General features: G+C 43.7%; 1 protein-coding gene across 2 annotated transcripts in view; it reads left to right on the top strand.

The window, feature by feature from the left end:
• The window catches only part of IPO5 (importin 5), a 54,178-nt gene extending 48,130 nt beyond the window's left edge, over window positions 1-6,048 (top strand). For both annotated transcript variants that reach the window (XM_053563571.1, XM_053563572.1), the window contains 4 exons: window positions 323-542; window positions 1,072-1,300; window positions 3,193-3,334; window positions 4,689-6,048. In XM_053563571.1, the coding sequence (XP_053419546.1) occupies window positions 323-542; window positions 1,072-1,300; window positions 3,193-3,334; window positions 4,689-4,775 (678 nt within the window). In that variant the 3' untranslated portion in view covers window positions 4,776-6,048. The remainder of the gene's footprint in view (window positions 1-322; window positions 543-1,071; window positions 1,301-3,192; window positions 3,335-4,688) is intronic.
• The last annotated feature ends 21,778 nt before the right edge of the window (window positions 6,049-27,826 follow it).

The raw sequence follows: 27,826 nt of genomic DNA, 5'->3' as shown, positions 1-27,826 counted from the left end.
TAGCCATTTTTTATATTTTTTCAAATACAGCATTGCCATTGTCTTTTTTTATAAAGTAATTTTATTTGCATTGCTGCTGCTGTCACTTCTTGTATATATTGGTGTCCAGTTGTAGAGTTCAAATTGTACAAGTTTTTTAAACCTAAATTTTATTGAATCTGTGTATTAGTTTGACTGAACGTCATTAGTCACAGGAAGAGGTTGTTACGTATTTTCTGTCATTGCCTACATCAGTGTAAGCAGATAGTCTGTAGTTAATATGTATTTCTTTCCATTCTTATGTATGCCAGTATTGAAGCTTACCAGAAAATCTCTTTTGTAGTGCCCACATAGACCATGGCCAGACAGACAGTGGGGATTATGCATCTTTGATGACATCATAGAACATTGTAGTCCATCCTCATTTAAATATGCAGAATATTTCTTAAGGCCTATGCTCCAATATGTATGTGACAGCAGCCCGGAGGTCAGGCAGGCAGCTGCGTATGGCCTGGGAGTCATGGCACAATATGGTGGAGATAACTATCGCCCTTTTTGTACAGGTACTTTGATTTAATGATTACGTGCATTTCACTCCATGCATTTTACTTCTTTTATCCCTACCATACCTGCAAACCTATGCCTGTTTCTGCTTTAGTCTCTTCCCCCTTTTCAAACACCTCATCTGTAGCACGTAGGATTTTATCATCTTTATTCTCATAATAAATGAAAGTGAAATCTGAGTGGAATCAAAGCCTTCCCCACCCCCAGCCTCCCAGGGTACATTTTACTTTGGGATCAGGGGATATACCACAGTCTTAGGACTGTCACTGGGCATAGGACTGTCCCTGGGTACTAAGTGTCTAACTAGGCAGTTACTAATCTGGAGGGTCGCTGGGTGGCAGAATACCACCTTCCATGCTGGGGCATCTTCCTGTAGCTCATACTCTGTAGATGAAACCAAAAAGAGAACTTTTTCTTCATAATCAATAGCTGCACCAAAAATAAAAATATGTTCATTTGCGTAACAATGTGAGGTTTTCCTGACTTTTCTTTTTTTTTTTTTTTTTTTGTCCCAAATGTTTGCTTTAGAGGCACTTCCACTGCTGGTAAGAGTTATTCAGTCTGCGGATTCTAAGACCAAAGAAAATGTTAATGCTACAGAGAACTGCATCTCAGCGGTAGGGAAAATCATGAAGTTCAAACCTGACTGTGTGAACGTTGAAGAGATTCTACCGCACTGGCTGTCTTGGCTTCCACTACATGAAGATAAAGAAGAAGCTGTTCAGACTTTCAATTATCTGTGTGACCTGATTGAAAGGTAAGAAGCAGACTGTGGCCTATTTCTTTCCCCTTCACAGTAAACAGTACTTCTTGGCTTTTTTCTGTCCTGGTTTTTGTTTTTGTTTCTGTTTTGAGACAGAGTCTCACTGTCGCCCTAGATAGAGTTCCTGTGTGGCATCACAGCTCACAGCAACCTCAGACTCTTGGGCTCAAGTGATACTCTTGCCTCAGCCTCCCAAGTAGCTGGGACTACAAATGCCTGCCACAAATCCTGGCTAGTTTTTCTGTTTTTATTAGAGATGAGTCTCTCTTGTTGAGGCTGGTCTCAAACTCCTCAGCTCAGGGGATTCACTTGCCTCAGCCTCCCAGAGTACTAGAATTGTAGGCGTGAGCTACCAGGCTGGCCTAGTGTTAGTCTTCTTAAGGTTTAACCCCAGGGTCTCTTTGCACAGCCCTCAATTATATAAGTTTTAATAATACTATCCTTATAAATCATGTGAAGAAAACATATCACAGTTAAGATTGCCTTTGTAAGATGATCTAATTTGAGCTATTCCCCAAAGAATTAAATTTAACAAATGAGCTACTTTGGAAAGTATGTTTTAAGAAGGTTATCATCTCATACTCTTTCACCCACCGCATTCTTAGAGAACTAGGTTGAAATACATTGTTAGTAACATTATTTAACCTTAGAAAATTCTGGTGTTTTTCTCTGGATTCAAGAAGCAGTGATACGTGGAAGTACAGTAAACAAAGATCTGGCGCTGGCCCTGGGGTTATTACTGCTATTTTATGCACATGACATAAAGGCCATAGAACTATCCAATCAAATGCGTAGATGTTCTTTAGTGTATGTTTTTCTAAGCCCAAGTTCTCCTAAATGTTAGTTAGATTTGGGCTCTTTCCCTATAAATTACTGATTTTAGTTCATGAATAAATCTAAGGGTTACAGTCATTTGATTTTGTAGCAGTAGGCCAACAGACGTATTCCTTCATGCCTGTTTAAGTTAAGGTTCACGTAAATAATGTGTCTGAGCCTTGTGACAGCCATCCTGCAGACTGTACACTCTAACTTCTCCTGCATCTGAAATGACTAGTTCTCAGTCGTGCTGTTTAATCATCTCCCTTGGAAATTATTACTCTTGAAATTCTCTTAATGATAAAGACTAGAATTCTACTGAAATTCCCAGTGATGTTTCTTTCCATTAAACTTGCCTGGAGTTTATTTTCTCACTTACTCTAGAAATGTTCATATAACCCTTTTGAGCTTCAAATTTATTTAAGGAACCATTTTGCATTGGCAAAATAAAATTTGTTAAGAAGCTATTAAGTCGGGCGGCGCCTGTGGCTCAGTGAGTAGGGCGCCGGCCCCATATGCCGAAGGTGGCGGGTTCAAACCCAGCCTCAGCCAAACTGCAACAAAAAAAAAAAAAATAAAAAATAGCCGGGCGTTGTGGCGGGCGCCTGTAGTCCCAGCTGCTCGGGAGGCTGAGGCAAGAGAATCGCGTAAGCCCAAGAGTTAGAGGTTGCTGTGAGCCGTGTGACGCCACGGCACTCTACCGAGGGCAGTAAAGTGAGACTCTGTCTCTACAAAAAAAAGAAAAGAAGCTATTAAGTCTTAGTAATTTGATTTTTTAATGTATTGCAAATTATTTATAAAGCTCTTAGAGAATTCTGTTGTTTGGCCTCTTAAACAATCCTGAGATGAGCCAAGTATTCTTTCTAATTTACATAGGAAGAAACTGAAGAACTAACGTGTAAAATTGGCTGGCTTTCTTCCTACTGAATTTAAAAGGTGATTTTAGTGAATACATAATCATTTTATAAAGTCATAACAAAATTGAGTGTTGGGGGAAAGTGTGAGAGCTTGAGTGATTTTTTTCATTGCAAATTTCATTTATAAAGATTTTCCTCTTTTTCTTTTGTCAGTAATCACCCAATTGTTCTTGGTCCAAACAATACCAATCTTCCCAAAATATTCAGTATAATTGCAGAAGGAGAAATGCATGAGGCAATTAAACATGAAGATCCTTGTGCCAAACGTCTGGCTAATGTAGTTCGCCAAGTACAGGTAAGTTGATTTGGTTAAATTGGGGAAGAGGAAATAAAACCTTTTTCTTTTCCAGCAGGTTTTCTCTTAATTTGTTTTGTCTTCATATTCCTCTGTATTATATTAAAAGAAACTAGAAATCTAATGATTTTCCTAAATCCAAGGAAATTTTATTTTTACATTCTCTTGTCTCCAAGCCTCCTGTATGATCTTATTACATATTAGAACTAAAACTTTACTTCATCTTATATGTGAGACGTTTTTGAGCCTTCCAGTTGCTTACCGCATGCTCATTATGGGTGGTTTTTTTGCGTATCTGAAAAAAATGAGATTTACTCAGTTACCACCAGCTCGCTCGTCTGCGTGCAGTGGTGTTTATAAGGGGTTTGTTTGTTTCCACTCCCACTGCGTGCAGCGGTGTTTATAAGGGGCTTGTTTGTTTCCACTCCCACTGCGTGCAGCGGTGTTTATAAGGGGCTTGTTTGTTTCCACTCCCACTGCGTGCAGCGGTGTTTACAAGGGGCTTGTTTGTTTCCACTCCCACTGCGTGCAGCGGTGTTTATAAGGGGCTTGTTTGTTTCCACTCCCACTGCGTGCAGCGGTGTTTATAAGGGCTTGTTTGTTTCCACTCCCACTGCGTGCAGCGGTGTTTATAAGGGGCTTGTTTGTTTCCACTCCCACTGCGTGCAGCGGTGTTTATAAGGGGTTTGTTTGTTTCCACTCCCACTGCGTGCAGCGGTGTTTATAAGGGGTTTGTTTGTTTCCACTCCCACTGCGTGCAGCGGTGTTTATAAGGCTTGTTTGTTTCCACTCCCACTGCTTCACTTGATTGTCCTTAAAAAAATAAAAAGTTGTCACCCACAAAAAAACTTTGATTTTTATTTCTTAAATTTGTGGTTCCCAAGTGTAGGTTATTTTAAGGTGTCATCTGCTTAGTGGAGTTTTATCAATGCAGAAATGAAGACAACTTACTGTAAATGAAAGGAACTTTAGCGCGTGTTACTGAGGCAGCACCTAGAGACACTGGTGAGCGGTGAGTGAGAGATGATGCAGAAGAGAAATCTCTAACGTGGTGTTACTTTATAGCACACACCTCCTGTCACGTGGAACACAAATCAAAGTTTTGTTATGGAATAATGTCTTACCAATAAGTATTAGAATGTGTCGGAGGTTTCCTAACACGTCTTGGGAACACTAACTTGGGTGTTAAAAAAAAAAAAAAAAGAAACGAACAAATTTCTTGCTTTTGCAATGATATGCATCAAACTAAGCTGCCTAGAGAGAAGATTACTTTGGCACTACTGCAGTGATTGTTAAAATACCTCCAGACGAGCATTTCTGCGTGTCTAAATCTGTGAAATGTTTTTTTCCCTAGACCTCTGGAGGATTATGGACTGAATGCATCGCACAGCTCAGTCCTGAGCAGCAGGCAGCCATCCAGGAGCTCCTGAATTCTGCTTGAAGGGCCTTAATACCACCCACCAGAAAACTAACTCCAAATAAACGTTTACCCTTTTGTTTAGGTTTCTTTGTTTTGTTTTTGAGCAAAAAAGAATGGTAGTGTTGTGTGTAGGCCATTCTTCTGGAGAGCCACGAGCACGAAGAGCAGCGCTGAGTTACAGAGTGGAGTGTCCATGGATTTCCACCAGACCCTGCAGGAGTCCCCGTAAGCCCTACAGTAGCACTGAAGAGTATTTTTCTATTGGTTTCACCTACCCACATGGAGGGGGAAGGGAAATAACATTAATTTTTCTTGTTCAACATAAAGGAAATTTAAGGAAAAACAGCTTTAAAAACAGTTACTCCACATAGATACGTGTAAGCAAATTGCCATGCACCTAGTATTTGTTCTGTTCGTTGAAGTGTGAGTCTTTTCTATAGGGTAGAAAGAAACCTTCTACCCAGCACACCAGTAGATCCAAAAGTTTAAAAAACTGATGACAGGCAACAAGCATGAAGATGTCATATTGATGTCACTTTTGGTTCTTTTCCCCAAAAGGCTTACGCAGTGACTCAATTTGGAAGCTTTTCAGCTCCCAGCCCTTGAATGTGAAGTGTCATTGGCGTGTCTGGCAGTAGTCTCATTCACTCCTCAATAAACAACACTGAAATACGAAAGAGGCTGGTGTGAAAATTCAGTACTGTCTGGCTTGGATTCATTCATGTTTTTAATATGAGACCGATTTAATATTTTTTTAAAGTAAGCTATCAGTAATAGCTGAATGTTTTTCCCTGTGATATTTTCCTTGTGCAATTCAAACTTAAAAGCATCTAGTTTTTACCGTCTTCCACTTTAAGCTGAGTCATGATAGACCTAATCCATTCATAATTGATGCCCTTTTCTAAGGTTCACAAATTTCAACCAATCTTTTTTTTAAAACTAAAATTGTTCTGCTAAGATCAAAAAGATTTGGCTTAGTATTTTCATTGCAAATTGTAATTGTTGTAGAGCCACACACAACTTTTGAACTTTTAATTTTACATTAAGTATTATGGCTAAAATTATTACTGAAAATTTCAGTAAATGTGTGAATGTTTTATTCTTTATGTATTAAACCTCATAGCAGTAATGGCTTGCTGTTGTTTCTTTAAATAATTTTTCTAAGGGATCTTAATAGATTTATGTTGAAAACTTCAGTGTTAACATTTTTATAGTTTGTACTAAATTTAACCGTGATATAAAAATGAATTTTATGCATAGATCAGAATTGTAAATTAAAGGTTTTTTCTTTAAATGATTCGCATTACTTTATTAAAACTCAATCTGAAATGGAATAGAAAATAGAGTGGATTTATATAGATGGTTACTTGTTAGCATATAACCCTTCAGATGGACTTCCTGTTTGCCACACAACACCATTAGCCTGGAGCTTTAGTGTCTAGCAGAGCAGAATATCAAATGACTTCATCAATACACTCATTGCTTCAGTGGGCACCTCTGGGGCTCTTGTTTGTAAAGTGTGTAGTGGTACCTGGAGCCACTTTATACCCTTTATTCTTGTGGGAGGACAGAATGGGAATTGGAGTAAAAATGTGTCAAAACAACCCATTTCTGCTTTCCTAGATAGACTCTGAAAAGCCGATTTACGTACTGATGCCAGTGGACTGGAGCAATGTAAGAGGAAAAAGACGTGTTTAAAACATGGCACACCTACCACGGCTCAGATGGCAGTATGGTCAGAAAACGCGCAGGTGTTCTTAGAGAACCTAGTGTTTGCTGAGTGTTACGCTTAGCTCTTTGAAAGCAAGAACTTCTACTTTACAGTTTAAATGCTATAGAAGAATCAGAAGCCTTTCCTATAGCGGGGTTCTAAGATCCCTGAAAGGAGTACTAAAACAGGTGCATGCCTGTCCAGTGCAGACTGATACCTCCTGGTATAAGAAGGGAAGCAACCAAGTAATTGGAGCGGAATCAGGGTCATAGAGAAGATTGGTATTAAAGACTGCTACTGTGACGTGATCCCAAAATCCAGAGCTCAGAGAACTGGAAAATGTTCCTGGATCTATTAATACTCTGAAATGACCCAGAGAGACTTTCTTTTTTTTTTTTAGATAGAGTCTCAAGCTGTTGCCCTGGGTAGAGTGCTGTGGTGTCACAGCTCACAGCAACCTCAAACTCTTGGGCTTAAGGGATTCTCTTGCCTCAGCCTCCCAAGTACCTGGGATTTACAGGCACCCGCCACAATGCCCGGCTATTTTTTTATTGTAGTTGTCGTTTTGGCTGGCTCGGGCCGGGTTCAAAGCCGCCAGCCACGTACACTGAGCTACAGGTGCTACCCCAGAGAAACATTTTTAAGACCTCATCCTGTCTGTGCAAGATGAAAATTCATGAGTTTTTATTCTTGGCTTTTGTACTGAATTTAGTGACCTTTCATATTAGCAACTAATGATGTATTATTTATGAATCCAAGCTATTTCTGAAGGGTAAGTGTGTGGCGCTTACATTTTAGGGGAATTTTGTAACAAAGAATTAAGTTCCAGGCATAAATGTCAGAAATTTTTAGCATAACTCAATTTGGAGTACTTTTTTAATGCTGTAAATTTAAAGAGAAGTAAAATTGTCTAAAAGCTAATTGACACTTCTGTGTTGAGAGATAACATAACTGGAGTTGTAGTTTGGCAGAACAGTCCATAAATACAGGAGTAAATGAACATTCTTGATGCCTCTGGTCTTATAATGGGGATGCCTATTTATGGTCTTATGAGCATTATATTTTTATACTCTGATCACTTTGAAAGATTATTTAGGCCATTTGAAGGAGCTAGCTAAGTGTTTTGTTTTATTAGTGGTGCTTCATTCTGCCTAGGAGTACTGTTGGGTCAAACAGTTATCCTTCTTTGCCGCAAAGGATTAATAATAGCCAAAACTTGCCATGTTTGATTTTCCTGAGCAGATTTTCTTTGTTGGCATGTGTACCACTGTTTTATTTATTTCTTTTACTTTTTTTTTTTTTTTTTTTTTTGAGACAGAGCTTCAAGCTGTCCCCCTGGGTAGAGAGCTATGGCATCACAGCTCACAGCAACTTCCAACTCCTGGGCTCAAGTGATTCTCCTGTCTTCGCCTCCCAAGTAGCTGGGACTACAGGCACCCACCACAACGCCCGGCTGTTTTTTGGTTGCAGCCGTCATTGTTTGGCGGGCCGCAGCTGGATTCCAACCCGCCAGCTCAGGTGTATGTGGCTGGCACCTTAGCCACTTGAGCCACAGGCGTCGAGCCTGTACACTGTTACAGAAGAAGAAAGTGTATTACCTACAAAGTACATACTGCAAATGCGGGAATAGACTTAGAATTTTATTTCCAGCACTAGGAACTTCTGAAGGGAGATGGAGGGGCCTGGGGATCCACTTTAGAACCATCCTCGCTAGGCTCACTCCCTTTTTCACACACAGCTGTAACCCTGACAGCAGTGTATGACCATCGGCGTTTGGGCTTATTATTTCTACATAATAGATACATATATGTATGTTCGAATGGATGAATACACACATTTTGAAGATAAATTACAGCTAAGCTATTCACTTCCCAGACATGAATCCAGGAGTGGTGCAATGTGATTTTTGTATGTATAATACAGAAATTGTTTTTAAAATTCCAGTTAAGACAGTAGAGTACAATTCTGAAGTTTGTTCCTTCATGACTCTTGGCCTTTCATTATATATTTTCTCTTGGTTGATTTCACATGTTGCTTGACTGACATTCATATTGTAACGAAAACCCTTCTGAATGGTGATGGTCAGGACTGAGTTCCTTAACAGGTAGAAAATGTAAAAGTGAATTTCGATCTGACAACTTGAGTTCGTGATCTCAAGGCATGTTTGGAAGATCATGGTATCACATGGTTAAGACGAGAGGTTAGCCAACTCTGTAAAACACTAGATAGTAAATATTTTAGATCTTGCCAGCCATGAGGTCTGTCACAACTATTTCCTTTACCCCTGTTGGGCAAAAACAGCCATGGACAATATTAAAATGGTATTTGGCTGTATCCCAGGAAAACTACAAAAACAGGCTGGCCATGGTTTGCTGACCTCTGAATAAAATCACTGCTTCGATTCAGAAATCTCAATCTCAACATAATTCTGATCGCCTAACCTCTGTATATTTGTTTCCTTTTTTGTAAAATGGGGATAGTATATACTTTGGAATTCAAATGAATTTAGGATAGAAGCTAGGCATATAAGGTGTTGGCTGTCATCATTACCTAAGTTTTGTTCATGTCTTTCTAGTTATCTAAGCAAATTATTTTTTTCACAAATCAGCCTTGGCATTGGGAAGAAGCCTAGAAAGTTGTGGAAATGTTTTGCAAAGTCAGTGAAGTTATGCTAGAACCATATTTGGTTTATGTGGTCTCAATTTTACTTGCCAAGCACTATGAGATTCTGGGGTTCAAATATATCTGATCTTTATGTAACATGACCCCTAAATGCACCAATTACCTCATCTGGAGCTCTACCTTAAAAAAAAAAAATGTGTCTCTGGAGAAGACATTCAAGTGGTTTTTTTTTTTGAAATTTTATTTATTTTTATTAAATCATAGCTGTGTACATTAATGTGATCATGGGGCACCATACCCTGGTTTCATAGACCATTTGACACATTTTCATCACACTGGTTAACATAGCCTTCCTGGCATTTTCTTAGTTATTGTGCTAAGACACATACATTCTACATTTACTAAGTTTCACATATACCCTTGTAAGATGCACCGCAGGTGTAATCCCACCAATCTTCCCTCCCTCCACCCACCTCCCGCCTCCCTCCCCTCCCTTTCCCCCTTCTCCCTATTCTTAGGTTATAACTGGGTTTTACCTTTCATGTGAAAGCCATGAATTAGTTTCATAGTAGGCTGAGTACATTGGATACTTTTTCTTCCATTCTTGAGATACTTTACTAAGAAGAATATGTTCCAGCTCCATCCATGTAAACATGAAAGAGGTAAAGTCTCCATCTTTCTTTAAGGCTGCATAATATTCTATGGTGTACATATACCACAATTTATTTATCACTGAACTCTGGGGCTTCTGCCCCTGTGTTATGTTGAAACTGGCAGGTATTTAGGATGAGGTCACTGCAGGAGTGGAAGGCTGGAAAGCTTTGGCCCTGGGTTCACATTCCCTGTCCCCACAGCTTCCTAGCACTGGCCTGGTGGTGAACTTCTTTAATCTCTTAGGTAAAACAAAGCAGTCACCATGTAGGATTGTAAAGCTTGAGTTAATGTGCATATTATATAAAGCACCCTGAACCGTACCTGGGGTTAGATTTGCTGTTAACAAGTAACACGTGCTTGAAGAGGTGGAGGATGGAAGTAAATTTGGATGGCATCTGTTTTTACTAGTGTTGACCTAAACAACAGGCTCTCTAAAGGGTGTTTATTTGGGAATAGAACCTTGCTGTGGGAATATACATGCCTAAGTGAACTGTGTGCATATTCAAGGCGGCGCCTGTGGCTCAGTGAGTAGGGCACCAGCCCCATATACCAAGGATGGCGGGTTCAAACCCAGCCCCAGCCAAACTGCAACAAAAACAAAAAAGTAGCCGGACGTTGTGGCAGGTGTCCGTAGTCCCAGCTACTTGGGAGGCTGAGGCAAGAGAATCACCTAAGCCCAAGAGCTGGAGGTTGCTATGAGCTGTGACGCCATGGCACTCTACCAAGGGTGACAAAGTGAGACTGTCTCTAAAAAAAAAAAAGATAAAGGATGACAACGTTTTTTAATGGAAAAAATTAGGGTTATATAAAGGTCAGTGACAAGGGTGACACCATTACGAGGGTAGACGGGCAGTTGCTGGGCAGATGTGTTTGTAGTATTTTTTGTGTAAGTTTTCAGTGGCCTCTGCACGGTTGTGGCTTTTGTAGTTTTTCGTTACCAGGCACACAAGTGTGAGAGCCCTCTCCCTATGATCTTCCCCAGCTCTATCTGTCAGGATGGTCTTGACGTTAGTGACTCCATTTTGATTGTGACAACTTTGACACTAGTCAACTATGTACATCAAGGAAAATGGAAGTACTTACCAATAAGAATTTGAATCTTACTGAGCTCTGTGACCAAGACTATGTCAGGCTTGCACAATACAGTGCTGAGTGACACAGTCTTTGCTGTAGGGGACACGTAATTACATAATTAAGGCCGAGTAGAATGTGCGCTGAGTGTGTGTAACGGGTTCACTCAGTACTGCGGATAGGATGGGCATGGAGTGTCACAGCAAACTGCACCAGAGACAAAAACACTCCCACTTGTAAGAAACACACACTCCTCCTCCCCACCCCCACTCCCGTCTCGAGTCGAAGCATTCTGTCCAGCCTTGCCACCCACAGTTGGGGATGTCCTTCGGCTGTCAGAGGGGCAACCCAGGCCGATCACAGTATGTGCCACCTTAGAAGGTGATGGAGCCAGACAGTCAGGAAGCCAGGAAGGTTTGGTCCCCAAACCTCATGTACAACCCCGGACCCATTCTAAGGGGAGTATTGCTGTGGGTGGTCCCCTTCTGAGTAAGTCACGGTGAGGTTGGCAATGAAGAAAGATCTTTGTAGGTGATCGGCAGCCCATTTAGAAAGTTGATACAATTGTAACCCCCAAATGTAGTTACTGTCTTCTTGCACCCACACCTAGGAATCTCTGGGGCAGGTGGTCTGTTTTGGTGTGTCTGTTTCTAACCCAGCTGTGTGTGCGCAGCTGCCACTTGGTTTCACATTCTCAGATTTTCTCTAAGCCTCCAATTTGGGTATTAGTTGACATGTTTTGTGTAGTTTTAAGAATTTAGCCATTAAAGTCCCCTTTGTCTAGAAAATAGAGTCAAAATCCAGAGGGTGCTAAAAGAAAATGTACACACTTTTTTTTTTTTTTTTTTTTTTTTGCAGCTTTTGGCTGGGGCTGGGTTTGAACCCACCACCTCCCGCATATGAGGCCAGCGCCCTACTCCTCTGAGCCACAGGCGCCGCCCTGTATACACATTTTAAGAAAGGAAAAGACTGCATTTAAGTTATAATACTCAAGTTGCATTTGACTTCTGCAATTATAAGGAATGCTCAAACGTGACTTGTATTTATATGAAGAGTAAATACAAATCACATCTGAGCACCTCTTGTAACCACAGAAGTTAAATGTGACTTGAGTATTACAATTTGGTAGTTTTTTCTTTCCTTAAATTGTGTGTACACCTTTTGACACCTCTTGTGTTTAAGCACAGTTAGTGACCTTACTGCGTTTTCTAATTTTAAACAAATTGTACAGTTTATTACTAAATGTTCAGAAAAGATAGTGCTATTCAAAGAAAAATACAGCCTACCAGTATTTTGAGCATTCTTGAGTTGGTTCTCATGGAAAAATGCTGCCATTACTATAAATGACCAATAAGGCAAAGGGCCGTAAGGTGAACGTTTACTTTATGGTTGATGATCCAAGAAGAGAGTAGAAATATGAAAGCAACACACGTGGAGACTTACAGTGTTACAGACTCTGTAAGACTTACAGACTTACAACTCTTTACACCTTTAAAGAGGATGCCCTGCAGTAGCAAAGGGACAGAGCAGGCAGTGGAGGATTGGAGGGTACAGGAGCTCATTTCTGACTCACTAAAGAGATTGCCTCTTGCTCTCCTCCAGGGATACAAACCCCAAGAGGCCTGGGAGCTGGGCTCCAGACGGTGTTCATCAAGGCCGTGAGGGAGGGGCTGCACTGGCCTTCGTGGGTGCCACTCGCTGGAAAACACTGCCGTCCCTACTGCCCATCTCCCAGGGGGTGGGAGGCTCCCAGGAGTCACTCGGAGAAGGGGTGCAAAGCTTCGAGATTGCAAGCAGGGGGCCAGGAGCCCTTCCCTCCCTTAGTCCCCAACAGATGCCCCTTCTGTTGAAGTCCTGCTCCCAGGGCTCTCTGCTGCCTCTGCCTTCAGGGAAGGGGCTGTCTGCCTGTCCCTGCTTCTGCTTTATGGTACCAGGAGCACATTGGCTCCTTCCTGGACGTGTTTCCTTAAAACACGCTCGCCCCATCTGAGTGGCACTGGCTCTATGCGAGCACGGAGGCTATGTAACTGTTCTTTCCAAACGGTGTCTTTGGGGTGCCCGTGGGGTTTCTCCGATCTCCGTGTGGTGGAGAGTGCTGGTGAGAACGGAAAGAATGTAACCCAAGTGCTCAGGCCAGTGCCCGCTGGACACTGGCCATGGCTACTGTGACAGCCACAACCGGGCCCTCAGTCATTCAGACTTTCCAAACCAACCAACTGAGCTTCCTGCTTCTAAACTCGCTGAAAATTTTGCTGGAAATAATTTAATCACCTGTGAAAAGACCCTTGCCGCAGGTACACTGTCAAGCCAGAGGGAAGCAGGGAACCAAGGAGCGCTTTCTTCCTTTCCTCTCACACCTTCTAAAATACAGACAGGTGTTTTGAGATGAGGCAGAAATTCTAAAGAGCTTTCATTGGTTGGTTTGGGAGGGGATGATGGTTTTACTTTTACACAATGGGCTGCCTGTATGGAGTTAAAAAGTCAAAGTTGATAAAATGTTTATTCAGTGAAGTCTTTTCCCGCTCTTGTTCCTTGGACACCACACCCAGCGCCTTCCCTTTGTGAACAAAAAATTCACAGATTTTATCCCAACAGAACTTTTCATTCAGTGTAACTCATAACCTCCTTCCGGGTGGAAATCAGCTTTCGTCTTAACACTGGCCCTCCCAAGGTGCCCTTGTAATAAATGTGTAATAACACTCTGTGGCTAAATTACCAAGGATTTTTTCTTAGCATCCTCCCAAGAAGGAAAGATCATCAATTCCATGTAACCTGCCAGGGTTATAAATATTCAGGTGGCTTTTTGAAATAACGAAAGACCGGGCGGCGCCTGTGGCTCAGTCGGTAAGGCGCCAGCCCCATATACCGAGGGTGGTGGGTTCAAACCCAGCCCCGGCTGAACTGCAACCAAAAAATAGCCGGGCGTTGTGGCGGGCGCCTGTAGTCCCAGCTACACGGGAGGCTGAGGCAAGAGAATCGCTTAAGCCCAGGAGTTGGAGGTTGCTGTGAGCTGTGTGAGGCCACGGCACTCTACCGAGGGCCATAAAGTGAGACTCTGTCTCTACAAAAAAAAAAAAAAAAAAAAAAAAAAATAACGAAAGACCATTCTGGATAGGAATTCTCAATATTCAACCATGTTATGAGGTAAAGTAACTTTAGCCCTTTCCAATAAAAACAAAAAATCGGTATGCACATTGCTATTTATCATCGAGATGTTAAAAATAGCACAATTAGAGGGCGGCGCCTGTGGCTCAGTGAGTAGGGGGCCGGCCCCATATGCCGAGGGTGGCAGGTTCAAACCCAGCCCCGGCCAAACTGCAACAACAACAACAAAAAAAAATAGCACAATTATACTGATTTAGAAGCTCTTTTCATCTAACACTGAGTGGTATGGGGCTAAATATCCTTTTATTTTTTTTTTTTTTTTTTTTTTTTGTAGAGACAGAGTCTCACTTTATGGCCCTCGGTAGAGTGCCATGGCCTCACACAGCTCACAGCAACCTCCAACTCTTGGGCTTAAGCGATTCTCTTGCCTCAGCCTCCCGAGCAGCTGGGACTACAGGCACCCGCCACAACGCCCGGCTATTTTCTGGTTGTTTTGCATTTTGGCCGGGGCCGGGTTTGAACCCGCCACCCTCGGTATATGGGGCCGGCGCCTGTGGCTCAGTTGGTAAGGCCCACCTTTTATTACTAAATCAGCATATAAAGGTCCATTCTCATCAGGGAGTATATTTTCAGGTATGCATTTTTTTTTTTTTTTTTTTTTTTTGTGGTTTTTGGCCAGGGCTGGGTTTGAACCCACCACCTCCGGCATATGGGACCGGCGCCCTACTCCTTGAGCCACAGGCGCCACCCTCAGGTATGCATTTTTATAAATTATTTTATTTTACTTTAAAAATTTTTAATGACATTGTTCTATCTTTAACATTTGTTTTGTGGTTACCTTCTATTTATGTTAAATGATACCAGTTTTTGATTTATAATAATGATTTAAATTTTCTTCTTTTTAATTTTTTTTTTTTTTTTTTTTGGTAGAAGCAGGATCTTGCTCTGTCACCCAGGCAGGTCTTAAACTGACCTCAAGCAAGCTTCCCTCCTCAACCTCCCAAAACACTGGTGTTACAGGCATGAGCCACTGCACTCATTCTAAAATTTTCTTTTAAAATACATTTTTTAAAAAATCAGTGAGTTGTTTTATTTGTTTTGTTTTGTTTTTCTGAGACAGAGTCTCACTATGTCGCCCTTGATTCTCTTGCTTCAGCCTCCCAAGTAGCTGGGATTATAGGCACCCGACACAATGCTGGGTTATTTTGTGGTGGTTGTTGTTGTCATTGTTGTTTAGCAGGCCCGGATCCGGTTCAAACCCACCAGCCCCAGTGCATGTGGCTGATGCCCTAACCACTGAGACTCGGCACTGAGCCAGTGAGTTGGTTTTTTAAAATTTTTTTATGTAAACAGCAATACAGTTACTTTGAGAACATGGCAAAATCATGCAGGTGATACTGAGGATTAAAGTTTGGGAAATACTTTTTCTTGGCCAAAGTTAGCAATGTGATTATGTTTTTGTTGTTTTGTTTGTTTTATTTTGAGACAGAGTTTCTGTCACCTCGGTACAGTGCCATGGTGTCATCTTAGCTCACAGCAACCTCAAACTGTTGGGTGCAAGTGATCCTCTTGCCTCAGCCTCCCAAGGAGCTGAGACTACAGGCACCTGCCATAACGCCCAGCTAGTTTGTCTGTATTTAGCAGAGATGGTGTCTCACTCTCGCTCAAGCTGGTCTGCAACTCCTGAGCCCAAGCAATTCCCCTACCTGCTGCCTTGGGCTCCCAGAGCGCTGGGATTACAGGTGTGAGCCACCTCCCCTGATTGTGATCATGTATTTTTGAGAAGTATTGTTCTACTTAGTTATATAAAAAAAAAAAAAAAGATTCTGTCACATTAAAGTGAACAAAACTCAGCAAGAAGACTACAGCTCAGCCAGCTCTAACCCTAACCCCTCATCCCTTGCCTAGTCAAGTTGTAGCCTGGCTTAGGAACTTTCTGAGGCTGAACACCTTTCTCTCTCATCCTTCTGATGTCTGTGTAACCAATTTGCCCTATAAATCCCTCTCTGTTTGAAATACACAGCATGATCTCTGTTTTCCTGATCACATCTTGACAGATTTTAAATACACGCTACAGGCCGGGCACGGTGGCTCATGCCTGTAATCCTACCACTCTGGAAGGTAGAGGTGGGTGGATTGCCTGAGCTCACAGGTTCAAGACCAGCCTGAGCCAAAGCGAGGTCTCATCTCTAAAAATAGCCAGGTGTTGTGACGGGCGCCTATAGTCCCAGCTACTGGGGAGGTTGAGACAAGAGAATCACTTAAGCCCAAGAGTTTGAGGTTGTGTTGAAGTGTGACACCATGGCACTCTACCAAGGGTGACAAAGTGAGACTCTGTCTCAAAAATATATATATATATACACACTACAACTTATTAAGCATATTCAATGCATATGTTTTTCATGAGTAAATTAACAAGAAAAATAATATTTTCAGCTCTATGGTCCTGTGCTTTGACAACATAAATATTCCATAATGCGCTGATAACAAGAAACCCGTCAATACGTTCAAGAAGAAAATGTCAATTTCATATATTCATTAAAACAAGTTTTAGTAAATCTATTAGTTTGATAAATTTAGATACTGGATAGTGGGCAAACTGATCTTTTAGTCAAATGGCTTTTGGCAAAATAATTTTTGGTAAATTGGCCCCACTGTTCTCTTCTACCCTAGCCTAGCACCAAAGTCATTTTTTGTTGTTGTTCTAGGCCAATAACACCTTCATAAAGGTCACAGGAGCTCTAAGGTATGGGTTAAACCTGCCCCCGCAGCACAGGTCTCAGGCAGTGTAGCAAAGAAATTTGACATCTGTGTGCAGCCAGAGTTCAGGCCCCTGCAGAAACACTGACAGACCGCTGGCTGGCAGAACACAGTCTGCTGCTCTCCTCCCAGGGAAAGCGTGGGTTCCACCTCAGGGCAAAGCTGGAGTACCGGGGGGATGCGGTTCTGGTTCCTGTGCTAGACTCAGCTTCATCACTCAGCTCCATTCTGACTCCCTGCTAAAAAGACAGTCACTATCAAGCCCTTCCTTGGGGAGAGGGCCCCAGCTTCCCAGACCTCCTCTTTCTTTACCTTGCTGTCTTCCAACACCTGCTGTTGCATGTCGAGACTTAACATTCTCTCTCCAAACTTGGAACACCTGTTCCACCCAACATGCTTTCCTCTTCATAGTGAAAATTGCCCAAGCCACTTGCGGTTCCAGTGGCCTCTGTGTGACGCTGACCTATTCACAGCCAGGGACATGACTTGAGGAGAGGGGCTGTGTCTGAGTTCTCTCATTGCCACCCGATGCTTCTTGTCACTTGCCTCTCTGAATCTTTGGTGCTCTTCTGTCTGGCAGGAAGAGGGACATTTTGTCCTTCTTGTGTCCTGCTTATTTAGAAAGGGCTAAGTAGAACTTTCCAGAACCAGCACTTTGAAAAGCCAGAGCAAGAGTGGAACCCTGTCTCTGCTAAAAGTAGAAAAACTAGCTGGGCGCTGTGGCGGGCACCTGTAGCCCCAGCTACTCCAGAGGCTGAGGCAGGAGGATCTCTTGAGCCCAAGAGTTTTGAGGTCGCTGTGAGCTATGACAACATAGCACTCTACCCAGCGTGACAGAGCAAGACTCTGTCTCAAATAAACAAACAAACAAACGCTACTTCAAGACCCACCTGGTGTGGCTGCTTGGAGGCTGCTTGAGCAGGGTGAGTGGGGGCTGCATATCAGAATGAATGGGCGAGTGTTTTGCCTTCGAGAGGTATAGTAAGCAATACTGGGAAAAGTGCAGACTTTGAAGTCAAACCAACCTGGATTTGAGTTGCACGTGTATCTGTATTAATTGTGTGGATTTAACAAATGTACTTAACATCATAACCTTTCTACCTCAGTTTGATCATTGGAAAATGGGGAAATCCCTGCTTTGTGGGGTTGCAGTGAGCACAGGGTGAGCTGAGGGATGGGAGGGCCCTGGGCAACTCTTGGGCACAAGGGATTCTCTTGCCTCAGCCTCCCCAGTAGCTGGGATTACAGGCGCCGGCCACAACGCCCGGCTATTTTTAGAGACGTGGTCTCTCTCTGACTCAGGCTGGTCTCAAACCTGTGAGCTCAGGCGATCCACCCGCCTCAGCCCCCCAGAGTGCTAGGATTACAGGTGTGAGCCACCGTGCCTGGCCCTCCTTTTTTCATAATTCACACTGTCAATAATTTGCATTATGAGCAGCTTATGTATGGTCTTTATATTCTATTTTGAGTGGTATTTGGGGTTATTTAAAAATTTGCCTCTCTGGAGAAAACCATAAGAACCTTCAGGGAGCAGTAATGGAACACCAGTTCGTGCTTTTAAAAGCTACAGAACAACGACTTTCTGAGTTTTGCTATTTTAGGGGAAGAAGTGTAAACTGTTTCTACAGAATATACCAATTACATGGGAAACGCACAAAGCTGAGGACCCTGTCAGGTGTACAGCAAGACCACTGGGCAGGATTATTCCTCCATCCCTCCGTGGTTGGCACTTCAGAGTGAAAAGAGCCAAGAAACAGGTTATCAAGAATAATTAGAACCCTTGGGGCAAAAAACAGGATAGCAAATGATTCTCAAATGGAGCTCCCCTGGGTTCATTATTAGTGCGTGTGTGTTGTCTTTTCTGAACCTCCTCCACTGTTGGAACAAATAATCTAATTAACACCAGAAAACTGGTAAAGTCTTGAGGCCTGGGCTATCATTGATGTAAAGTTATTTTGAAATGTTTTGAATTGGAGGATTTTTAAGAAACTCTATACATTTTGTGCCTGATAAATGCCAACTATTTATTTGAGTTTCATTGATTTATGGCAGATAATCAATTGCTATTTGATTATCTAATGTTATTTATTAAGGCAACATTTAGATCTCAGGATTTACACATTCCCATCAGAATTTTGGCCTGATACAGTGTGGTTAAGCAAATCAGTAAGGAGAATTTAGAAAAACCTTAAGAATTTTAAGACCGAGATAGTAACATAACAGGATTAAGGAAACCATGGAGAATAAATACTAGAAAATATGAAAAAAATATTATCTTAAAACAGAGGTTAATCTAGTTCTATGTATTTAACACATTTCTGGAAAGGAATATGTATACCATATAGTAAATTTACTGCTGTAAGTTTGGCATCTGCCTGTGGAGAAATGATAGCCTCTATATATGATATAAACACAAAACTTTGGCATAACACTGTTTTGTTAAATTATGCCTTTCATCATTAGTAGCCATTTCGAATGCATTTACTGCTCCCACACAAAGTGGGCAAAAAGAATGCTCAATTTATTAATTTCTATATATAATCAAAACACGTAGATGCTAAAATATGTGGTGGTTTTCTTTGGAGCAAAAAGGCAACCCCACAATCCCGAGAGTTAGCATGGAAATTTCCCCTAAATGGAGTGAACATCTTCATGTCCCTCACCCTGGAGAAAGGCAGGCCCTGAATTAGGAATATGGACTGCAGAGGCTTCTGAATGGAAGGTTTAGGGCCTTACAGTTAGGCGCACGGGGTCTGACGGGGACAAGCGTATTCAAGGGCACTTTCCCATGAGGGGGTCTCTTAGCCCTTGCCACATGGAACCAGCTCTGACTATCAGAGACACTTTGTCAGAGGGCCCCTGTACTGGTTCTGCTCACAATATCTGGTGTCTGGTCCCTGCTCAGCCACTTCTAGAACCCCACCACAACACAGTCCTTTTGAAGGAGCTGCCACCTCTACCATAGTGGAAAGTCGGCAAAATGGGAACCCACAGCTCACCTGAGAACTCCCACAACCTCAGCTGACTGCAGACAACAGGGAGGAGTGGCCAGACTGCTCTCTCCAGAGTTGTTCTGTCTCTCGCAAGGCACACGCCTGGCTTCCCGCTGCCTCTCACCCCATTGAGTTCCATTCTCATTTCAGGGCCAGGGTGAAGGCATCAGATTAGTGGAACCCAAGTTCCATCTGAAACCTTAGCTGCAAAGGAGTCTGGAAAAGATGGTTTATATGTTTCTGGGCTTTGCATGTCTGATAGCACACTAGAAAGAATGGGAAACCCCAGAGCCAGCCAGCGATGATACCCACTACACGAAGGAAAACCATCTGCTTTCTAGGGACAGACCCCTGAGTCTGGGGAACCTTGCCCTAAGTTAGTGTTTCTCAAACTTTGACACACATTGGAATCACCCAAGGAGCCATTCAAATGCTCCTTCGTGAGGTCTAAGATGGGTTCTGAGATTCTGCATTTCTGACAAGCCCTCGGGTGATGCCAGTGCTGCTTGTTCAGGGTCCATACTCTGAGAAGGTGTAACAAGGTTGGCCTTTTAATACTTACAGAGTGAGTGAAAAATGACCTCCAGGCAGAGGGGAAAGCTGACGAGTTCAGAGAAACAACTTCTCTCTTCAAAGAGGTAAGCCCCTCCCACCTCTTTTAAATTTAGAGACAGGATCTTGCTCTGTACCCCAGGCTGGAGTGCCATGAACCCATCATAACTCACTGCAGCCTCCAACTCCTGGGCTCAAGGGATCCTCCTGCCTTGGCCTCCCAAAGTGCTAGGATTGTAGGCGTGAGCCACATGCCCTGGCCAGGTGAGCTGTTCCCACGATTTCTGACACAAAAGTGAGGTTTTAAAGCTGAGCTGTGAGACCTGGCAGTTACCAGCTCAGATGGCATTGAGCTTTAGATGTGTTGCAAATGTAGACTAATATCTCAACAATAATGGATTGTAGCAGCGCCTATGGCTCAGTGGGTAGGGCACTGGCCCCATATACCGAGGGTGGTGGATTCGAACTTGGCCCCAGCCAAACTGCAACAAAAAATAGCCAGGTGTTGTGCCAGGCACCTGTAGTTCCAGCTACTCGGGAGACTGAGGCAAGAGAATCGCCTAAGCCCAGGAGTTGGAGGTTGCTGTGAGCTGTGATGCCACTGCACTCTACTGAGGGCAATACAGTGAGACTCTGTCTCAAAAAATAAATAAATAAACAATAATAATGGATTGTTGGGGCTCCATGTTGAAACGACAGACACTATTTTGGATATAGTGAATTCAATGAAATATGTTATTAAAATTAATTTCATCCCTTTTTGATTTTTAAAGTGTGGGTACTAGAACATTTTAAATTACACATGTGGCTAGCATTGTATTTCTGTTAGATAGTGCTGCTTTAAAACAAGTCTTATCCAACCTAAACCAAATGCACAGGGATTTCATTAAACTGATAAATCACTTCTGAAACATCAGAACCTCATAAAATTATTTTTCCCCATAAACTTCAGGTCTGCCAGCTCCCTGGCCCAGTCTCATGTGAGCCTAGACTTCTGTGTTACCAGCCATGCTCTCAATAACATGCTCATATTCAAAGGACTACCTTTTAAGTTATGCAGTTATGGTTCTGGTAATAAGGGGTATGATTTTTTTTTTTTTTTTTGAGACAGTCTCACTATGTCACCCTCGGTAGAGTGCCTTAGCATCCCAGCTCACAGCAACCTCAAACTCTTGGGCTTAAGTGATTCTCTTGCCTCAGTCTCCTGAATAGATGGGACTACAGACCCCATCACAATGCCTGGCTATTTTTTTTCTTTATTTTAGTTGTTGTTTAGAAGGCCGGCCGGGGCTCAGCGCCTGTAGCACAGTGGTTACAGCACCAGCCACATACACTGAGGGTGGTGGGTTTGAGCCCAGCCCTGGCCAGCTAAACAACAGAGACAACTGCAACAAAAAAATAGCCAGGCGTTGTGATGGGGCACCTGTAGTCCAAGCTACCTGGGAGGCTGAGGCAAGAGAATCGCTTAAGCCCAAGAGTTAGAGGTTGCTGTGAGCTGTGACGCCATGGCACTCTACCAAGGGCAACATAGTGAGACTCTGTCTCAAAAAAAGATAAATAAAAATATAAATAAATAAATAAAGAAGGCTGGGCCGGACTTGACCCCACCAGCCCCAGTGTATGTGGCTGGCGCCATAACCACTGAGTTACAGACGCTGAGCCGGGGATATGATTTTTTAATTGTCATGGGTCCTTGATGTCTGGCGATCTGAATGCTGCTCAGAGCTGTCAAAGCACCAAAAACAGCCCTGCCACCTTGAAATGCAGCCAATTCCTGGAGCCTGGATTGGCCCATGCTCGGTGCAGGCTGCAGCGGTCATCTGTGAGCAGCCAGTGCCAAAGACGTCCACGAAGCCTCTCTAGTTGCTTCCCTTCTCCAGATGGCTGCACTGAAATTCCCTCTTGCTTCGGCCTATGGTTGCCTTCTTGCTCAGCCCCCATCTTGGCAGTCCTGGCCCATCCCCAGGGGTTTCTCAGCCCAGCCCCATTTTACTTTCCCTATTGCTGGATCTGTGTCACCCATAGATGGGGCATTTTCCAATAGCAGCAGCCTTCACCCACTTGCTCCTGGTGGTGGCATCTCATAGATCTATAGGGCAGTAGCAAAGCCTGGATATTAATGCGCATGAATTGCTGTTAACTAAACCTTCAATCTTCACATTTAAAAAATTTCTTTTTCAGCTCGGTGCCTGTGGCTCAAGCGGCAAAGGCGCCAGCCACATACACCTGAGCTGGCGGGTTCAAATCCAGCCCGGGCCCACCTAACAACAATGATGGCTGCAACCAAAAAATAGCCAGGCGTTGTGCCAAGAGCCTGTAGTCCCAGCTACTTGGGAGGCAGAGGCAGGAGGGTCGCTTGAGCCCAGGAGTTGGAGGTTGCTGTGAGCTGTGATGCCACAGCACTCTGCCCAGGGTGACAGCTTGAGGCTCTGTCTCAAAAAAAAAAAAAAAAAATCCTTTTCATTTATTTGTGTGTGTGTGTGCGTGACACATATAGGTTGTGGTGTAACTACGCCCACAATCAAGATTCAGACCAAAACTTCTATAATCCTAGGACTCTGGGACGCTGAGGTGGGTGGATCCCTTGAGCTTAGGAGTTTGAGACCAGCCTGAGCCAGAGCGAAACCCCCTCTCAACTAAAAATAGAAAAACTAGCCAGGTGTTGTGTCAGGCGCCTGTAGTCCCAGCTACTCAGGAGGCTAAAGCAAGAGGATCACTTGAGCCCAAACGTTTGTGCTTGCTGGAAGCTAGTGTGATGCATAGCGCTCTAGCCTGGGGCAACAGGGTGAGACTGTCTCAAAACAAAAAAAAAAAAGAATGAAGGAAGAAGAGAGAGAAGAAGGAAAAGAAAGAGAGGATTCACATCCCTACAAAAGAACTCCCTGGGCCCTCTGCGTGTCCACACTCACCTCCCTGCTCAGCCCCTTGGGCCCTGGCAACAAGTAATTTGTTTTCCATTTCTATGGTCTTGACCTTTCAAGAATGATATATAAGTGGTGGCGCCTGTGGCTCAGTCGGTAGGGTGCCCGCCCCATATGCCGAGGGTGGCGGGTTCAAACCCGCCCCGGCCAAACTGCAACCAAAAAATAGCCGGGCGTTGTGGCGGGCGCCTGTAGTCCCAGCTACTCGGGAGGCTGAGGCAAGAGAATCGCTTAAGCCCAGGAGTTGGAGGTTGCTGTGAGCTGTGTGAGGCCACGGCACTCTACCAGGAGTTGGAGGTTGCTGTGAGCTGTGTGAGGCCACGGCACTCTACCGAGGGCCATAAAGTGAGACTCTGTCTCTACAAAAAAAAAAAAAAAAAAAGAATGATATATAAGTGACATCAGACAATAAGCAACCTTTTGGAATGGGCTTTTTTCACTAAGCTCGCCCAGGTTGTGGTGTGTTCATTCCTTCTTGTTGCTGAGTAGTATTCCTTGGTATATGGACATACCAGGGTTTGTTCAACCTTTCACCCACTGAAGGGGTGGGGTTGCCGACAATTGGCTACAATGAGTAGGGCCTGCTGTGACCATCTGTGTCCAGGATTTTGTATAAACATAAGTCTTTATTTCTCTAGGGGAAAATATGCTCAGGAACATGATGGTTGGTAGCAGAAGTTACCAAACTGCTTTCCAGAGCAGCTGGGCCATTTTACACTCCCAGCTGCAGGCAAGAAAGATCCAGTTTCTCTGCATTCTTGCCAGCATTTGGCATTGTCTCTGTTATTTATTTTAGCTATTCTAATGAGCGCATAGCAATGCAAAATGTAAAACTATATCATTTTTAAAAGACAACGTAAGAAAGCTTTTGGATCTAGGACTAAGCGAAGACCTGTTTGACATGACACCCAACATATAAACCTTAAAAGAAAAATTTAGGGCGGCGCCTGTGGCTCAAAGAAGTAGGGCACAGGCCCCATTTGCCGGAGGTGGCGGGTTCAAGCCCAGCCCCAGCCAAAAAAAAAATGGCTGTGCCTGTGGCTCAAGGAGTAGGGCCCCGGTCCCATATGCTGGAGGTGGCGGGTTCAAACCCAGCCCCGGCCAAAAACCAAAAAACAAAGAAAGAAAGAAAAATTTAATAAAGTGTATCTCATCCCAATTTGTATGGCCATCTCCTCTTACAGAGCCATTCTTTCTTCATCCCTCTCTAGTTATGGGAACTGTCATCTTCTTAAAAGTCACTGTCTTGGGTGGCACCTGTGGCTCAAGGAGTAGGACGCTGGTTCTATATGCTGGAGGTGGCGGGTTCAAACCCAGCCCCGGCCAAAAAAAAAAAAAAGTCACCATCTTTATGCCTCCAGGAATGGGACATGGGCCCCAAGCTGTGCCAATTGAAATACCCCTAGTCACAGGAGTTGGTATGACGTATAAATACAAGATGCAAGTGTTCAAGGAAAAATTATTCAACAATATTTGTTAAAGCACAGTAAGGGCAACTTCATTCAGGACCATGGGGGTAAGTGCACTTCATTCAGGACCATGGGGGTAAGTGCACTGCAGTGGAATTTTGCAGTGAGGGAGAGAGATTGGGCTCAACTTTGACCGTAGCGTGGGCAGGGAGGAATTCTGCAGGCAAAGGGCAGGGTGAGGTCATGGATAGAAAATGACCAAGAGTCGGGCGCCTGTAGTCCCAGCTACTCGGGAGGCTGAGGCAAGAGAATCGCTTAAGCCCAGGAGTTGGAGGTTGCTGTGAGCTGTGTGAGGCCACGGCACTCTACTGAGGGCCATAAAGTGAGACTCTGTCTCTACAAAAAAAAAAAAAAGAAAATGACCAAGAGGAAGCATCAGGGATGAGGGGAGTGCTGGCTAAGCCGACCTGACAGGATTCTTGCTGAAGGCAGGCCATCCCCGGGGCTGGTGGAGGATGGAGAACCAGATCAGATATGGGGGGGAAGGGTTCTTGCTAAACTAACTTAGCAGCATTCTTGCTAAAACTGAGTTTTATGAGGCAGTGCACAGATGGGTCTCTAGGAGAAGGTTCAGGAGGCTGATGAACGTTTTGTCAAGCAGAGACTCTTTGTTCCAGTCAATCGGAATACCTCTGGGAGTTTTCTACCTGTGGCCCGGGGAAGTGGCTCCGTGGGCTGTGAGGAGCCTGAGAGGTGTAAGAGATGATACAAGACAGCAGGTGTGTGGTGGGAAAGGAGAGGCTGGCGTGCCCAGGAGACCAGGGCGGCGGGCCCCAAACCTTCCCACATAGAGCGCCTGCCCTGGCTTGCTGTCCCCTCCCCAGAGCTGAGGACATCAGCACACCAGCAACCCAAGTGCAATTCCGAGCAAGTCCCCATGTTGTACATAGGCTGTTTGGGTGGGTTCCTATTTTTAGAGGCGGGATCTCGCTCTTGCTCAGGCTGGTCTGGAACCTGTGAGCTCAGAGTAATCCACCCACCTCGGCCTCCCAGAGTGCTGGGATTATAGGCATGAGCCACCCCGCCCGGCCATGATTTTTCTTTTTCTTTTTAGAGGCAAGGTCCCTCTATGTTGCCCAGGCTGGTCTCAAACTCCTGAGCTCAAGCGATCCTCCTACAGCCTCCCAGGCTGGGCTTACAGGCGTGAGCCCCTGCACCTGGCTCTTTTTCTTTTGGTATAGCTTTGTTTTTCTTTTCTGGTTTGGCTCTCCTCCCCTACATATCCTCACATCAGCTGTCCCCTCCAAAATAACTTAGTCAACACTAAGTTTCTCTGTGTTTTTAGCCACACACATTTATATATACACATACAAGGTACAAAAGCATAAACCCTCATACACAAGGGTTTCATTTCAGAAAATGGGATCACATTGTTCTTTTGGGATTTATTTGTTTATTTATTTATTTATTTTTGGAGATGGAGTCTGGCTTTGTCGCCCTTGGTAGAGTGTCGTGGCTCATAGCAACCTCAAACCCTTGGGCTGGAAGTGATACTCTTGCCTCAGCCTCCCGAGTAGCTGGGACTACAGGTGCTGCTACACTGCCCGGCTATTTTTGGAGGGAGGAGGTCTTGCTCTGGCTCAGGCTGGTCTCAAACCTGTGAGCGCAGGCAATCCACCCACCTGGACCTTCCAGAGTGCTAGGATTACAGGCGTTAGCCTCCATGCCCGGCCTAAAATGGAATCACATATAGAAGTATATGCTTTCTATATCTTGCCTTTTTTGCTCAGAATTTACTGCTGAAATAGATCCAAGGACTGGTATAACTCTAATTTATTCTTCTCCATGGCTATATATTGCCTTTCTAATAACAACCGATTGACGGCCCTCATCCAATGGAGGTTTACTGTATGCTCTTATTTTATTCTCCCCTCTTAGTTTCTTAAAAGTCCTCTAACCTGTCCTTTCTCTACAAAAAAGGCCCTGAAAACCCAAGATCAATGAGTCCTGTACTTTAAATTGCTTTTCTAATTGTGCGATGGACTTACCCTTGGGCCCTCTTTGGGGCCAGTGACATGCATTTCTACGACAGCCCCAAAGTCAAGGTTGCAGTTTATAACTGTGTTGGGAGCAAAGGAGGTAACTTGTCTGCATGGGGACTGAATTCAAGGCCTCATTACTGTCATCCTTGAGCCAAGGAAACAATCTAGGCTGAAAATAATTAGCCGAGCAGACAGCCTCTATCTCCCCATGGGGCCTTAATAACCAAAACAATGTTCTGAAGCAAATAAAACAAACTCGAATTCTTTGTCTGCATTGGAATGGGATCGTTTCTCTCAGCCTCCTCCAATTCCTTACTAATAGGAGTTGCTGGTTTCATAGGATAGTCACACAGGTGGTAAAAAAAGAATCCCTTATTTTGTTCATTCCATTTGCCAACAGCTGAAGCTGTTTTCACTTATGGTCTGCAGGCGTCTGAAAAGGCAGGCAGGAGCACTTTCTTTTTAAATTTCCAGAGCACATTCAGCACCCCAGGTTGCCGCGAGGATGTTCTTGACCCTGGGATGGCAGAATGAATGAGTGGTCTTCACTAATGAAGATGGAGCCCTGGGCTGGTAAGTCTCTAATTCTCCAGGGAAGAGACAAATGAGACATGTCCTCGGGCTGAGCCCTTGCAAAGTCCCAGCAGCCTCAGATGTTCCACAGTCTCCCAGCAGATGGAAAACTCCATGTTGCTGTTTCTCAAAGGCAGGAAAGCAATTACGATGTTTTAGCAGGGAAAGTTTCAGATTTTGTGGGGTGTAAGAGTTACATAATTCAAAGGGGCTTTTGGAGGGGAATATAAAAGTACATGGCTTTTGCAAATTTTACAAAATTGATGACATGGGAACACATTGCTGGGGGCCTTGGAAAGAGCTGCTGTGGTGAGAGTCCCAGAAGCTCAAGTTCTACTGGCGTCCACATAAACCCCCCTGCTTTTGAGGACCCACTATAAGCTAGACAGCGGTTCTCAACCTGTGGGTCATGACCCCTTTGGCAATTGAACGACCCTTTCACAGGAGTCACCTAAATACATCCTGCATATCAAATGTTTACATGACGATTCATAACAGTAGTAAAATTACAGTTTTGAAGTAGCAACGAAAATAATTTTATGGTTGGGGGTCACCACAACATGAAGAACTGTATTAAAGGGTCGCGGCATTAGGAAGGTTGAGAACCACTGGGCTAGAGATTTCCTCATGGTCTCTAATTTAACCCTCCCAACAATCTT

Source organism: Nycticebus coucang, chromosome 15, assembly GCF_027406575.1.
Source record: "Nycticebus coucang isolate mNycCou1 chromosome 15, mNycCou1.pri, whole genome shotgun sequence".
Classification (NCBI taxonomy): Eukaryota; Metazoa; Chordata; class Mammalia; order Primates; family Lorisidae; genus Nycticebus; species Nycticebus coucang.
This window is presented reverse-complemented; position numbering and strand designations above follow the sequence as displayed.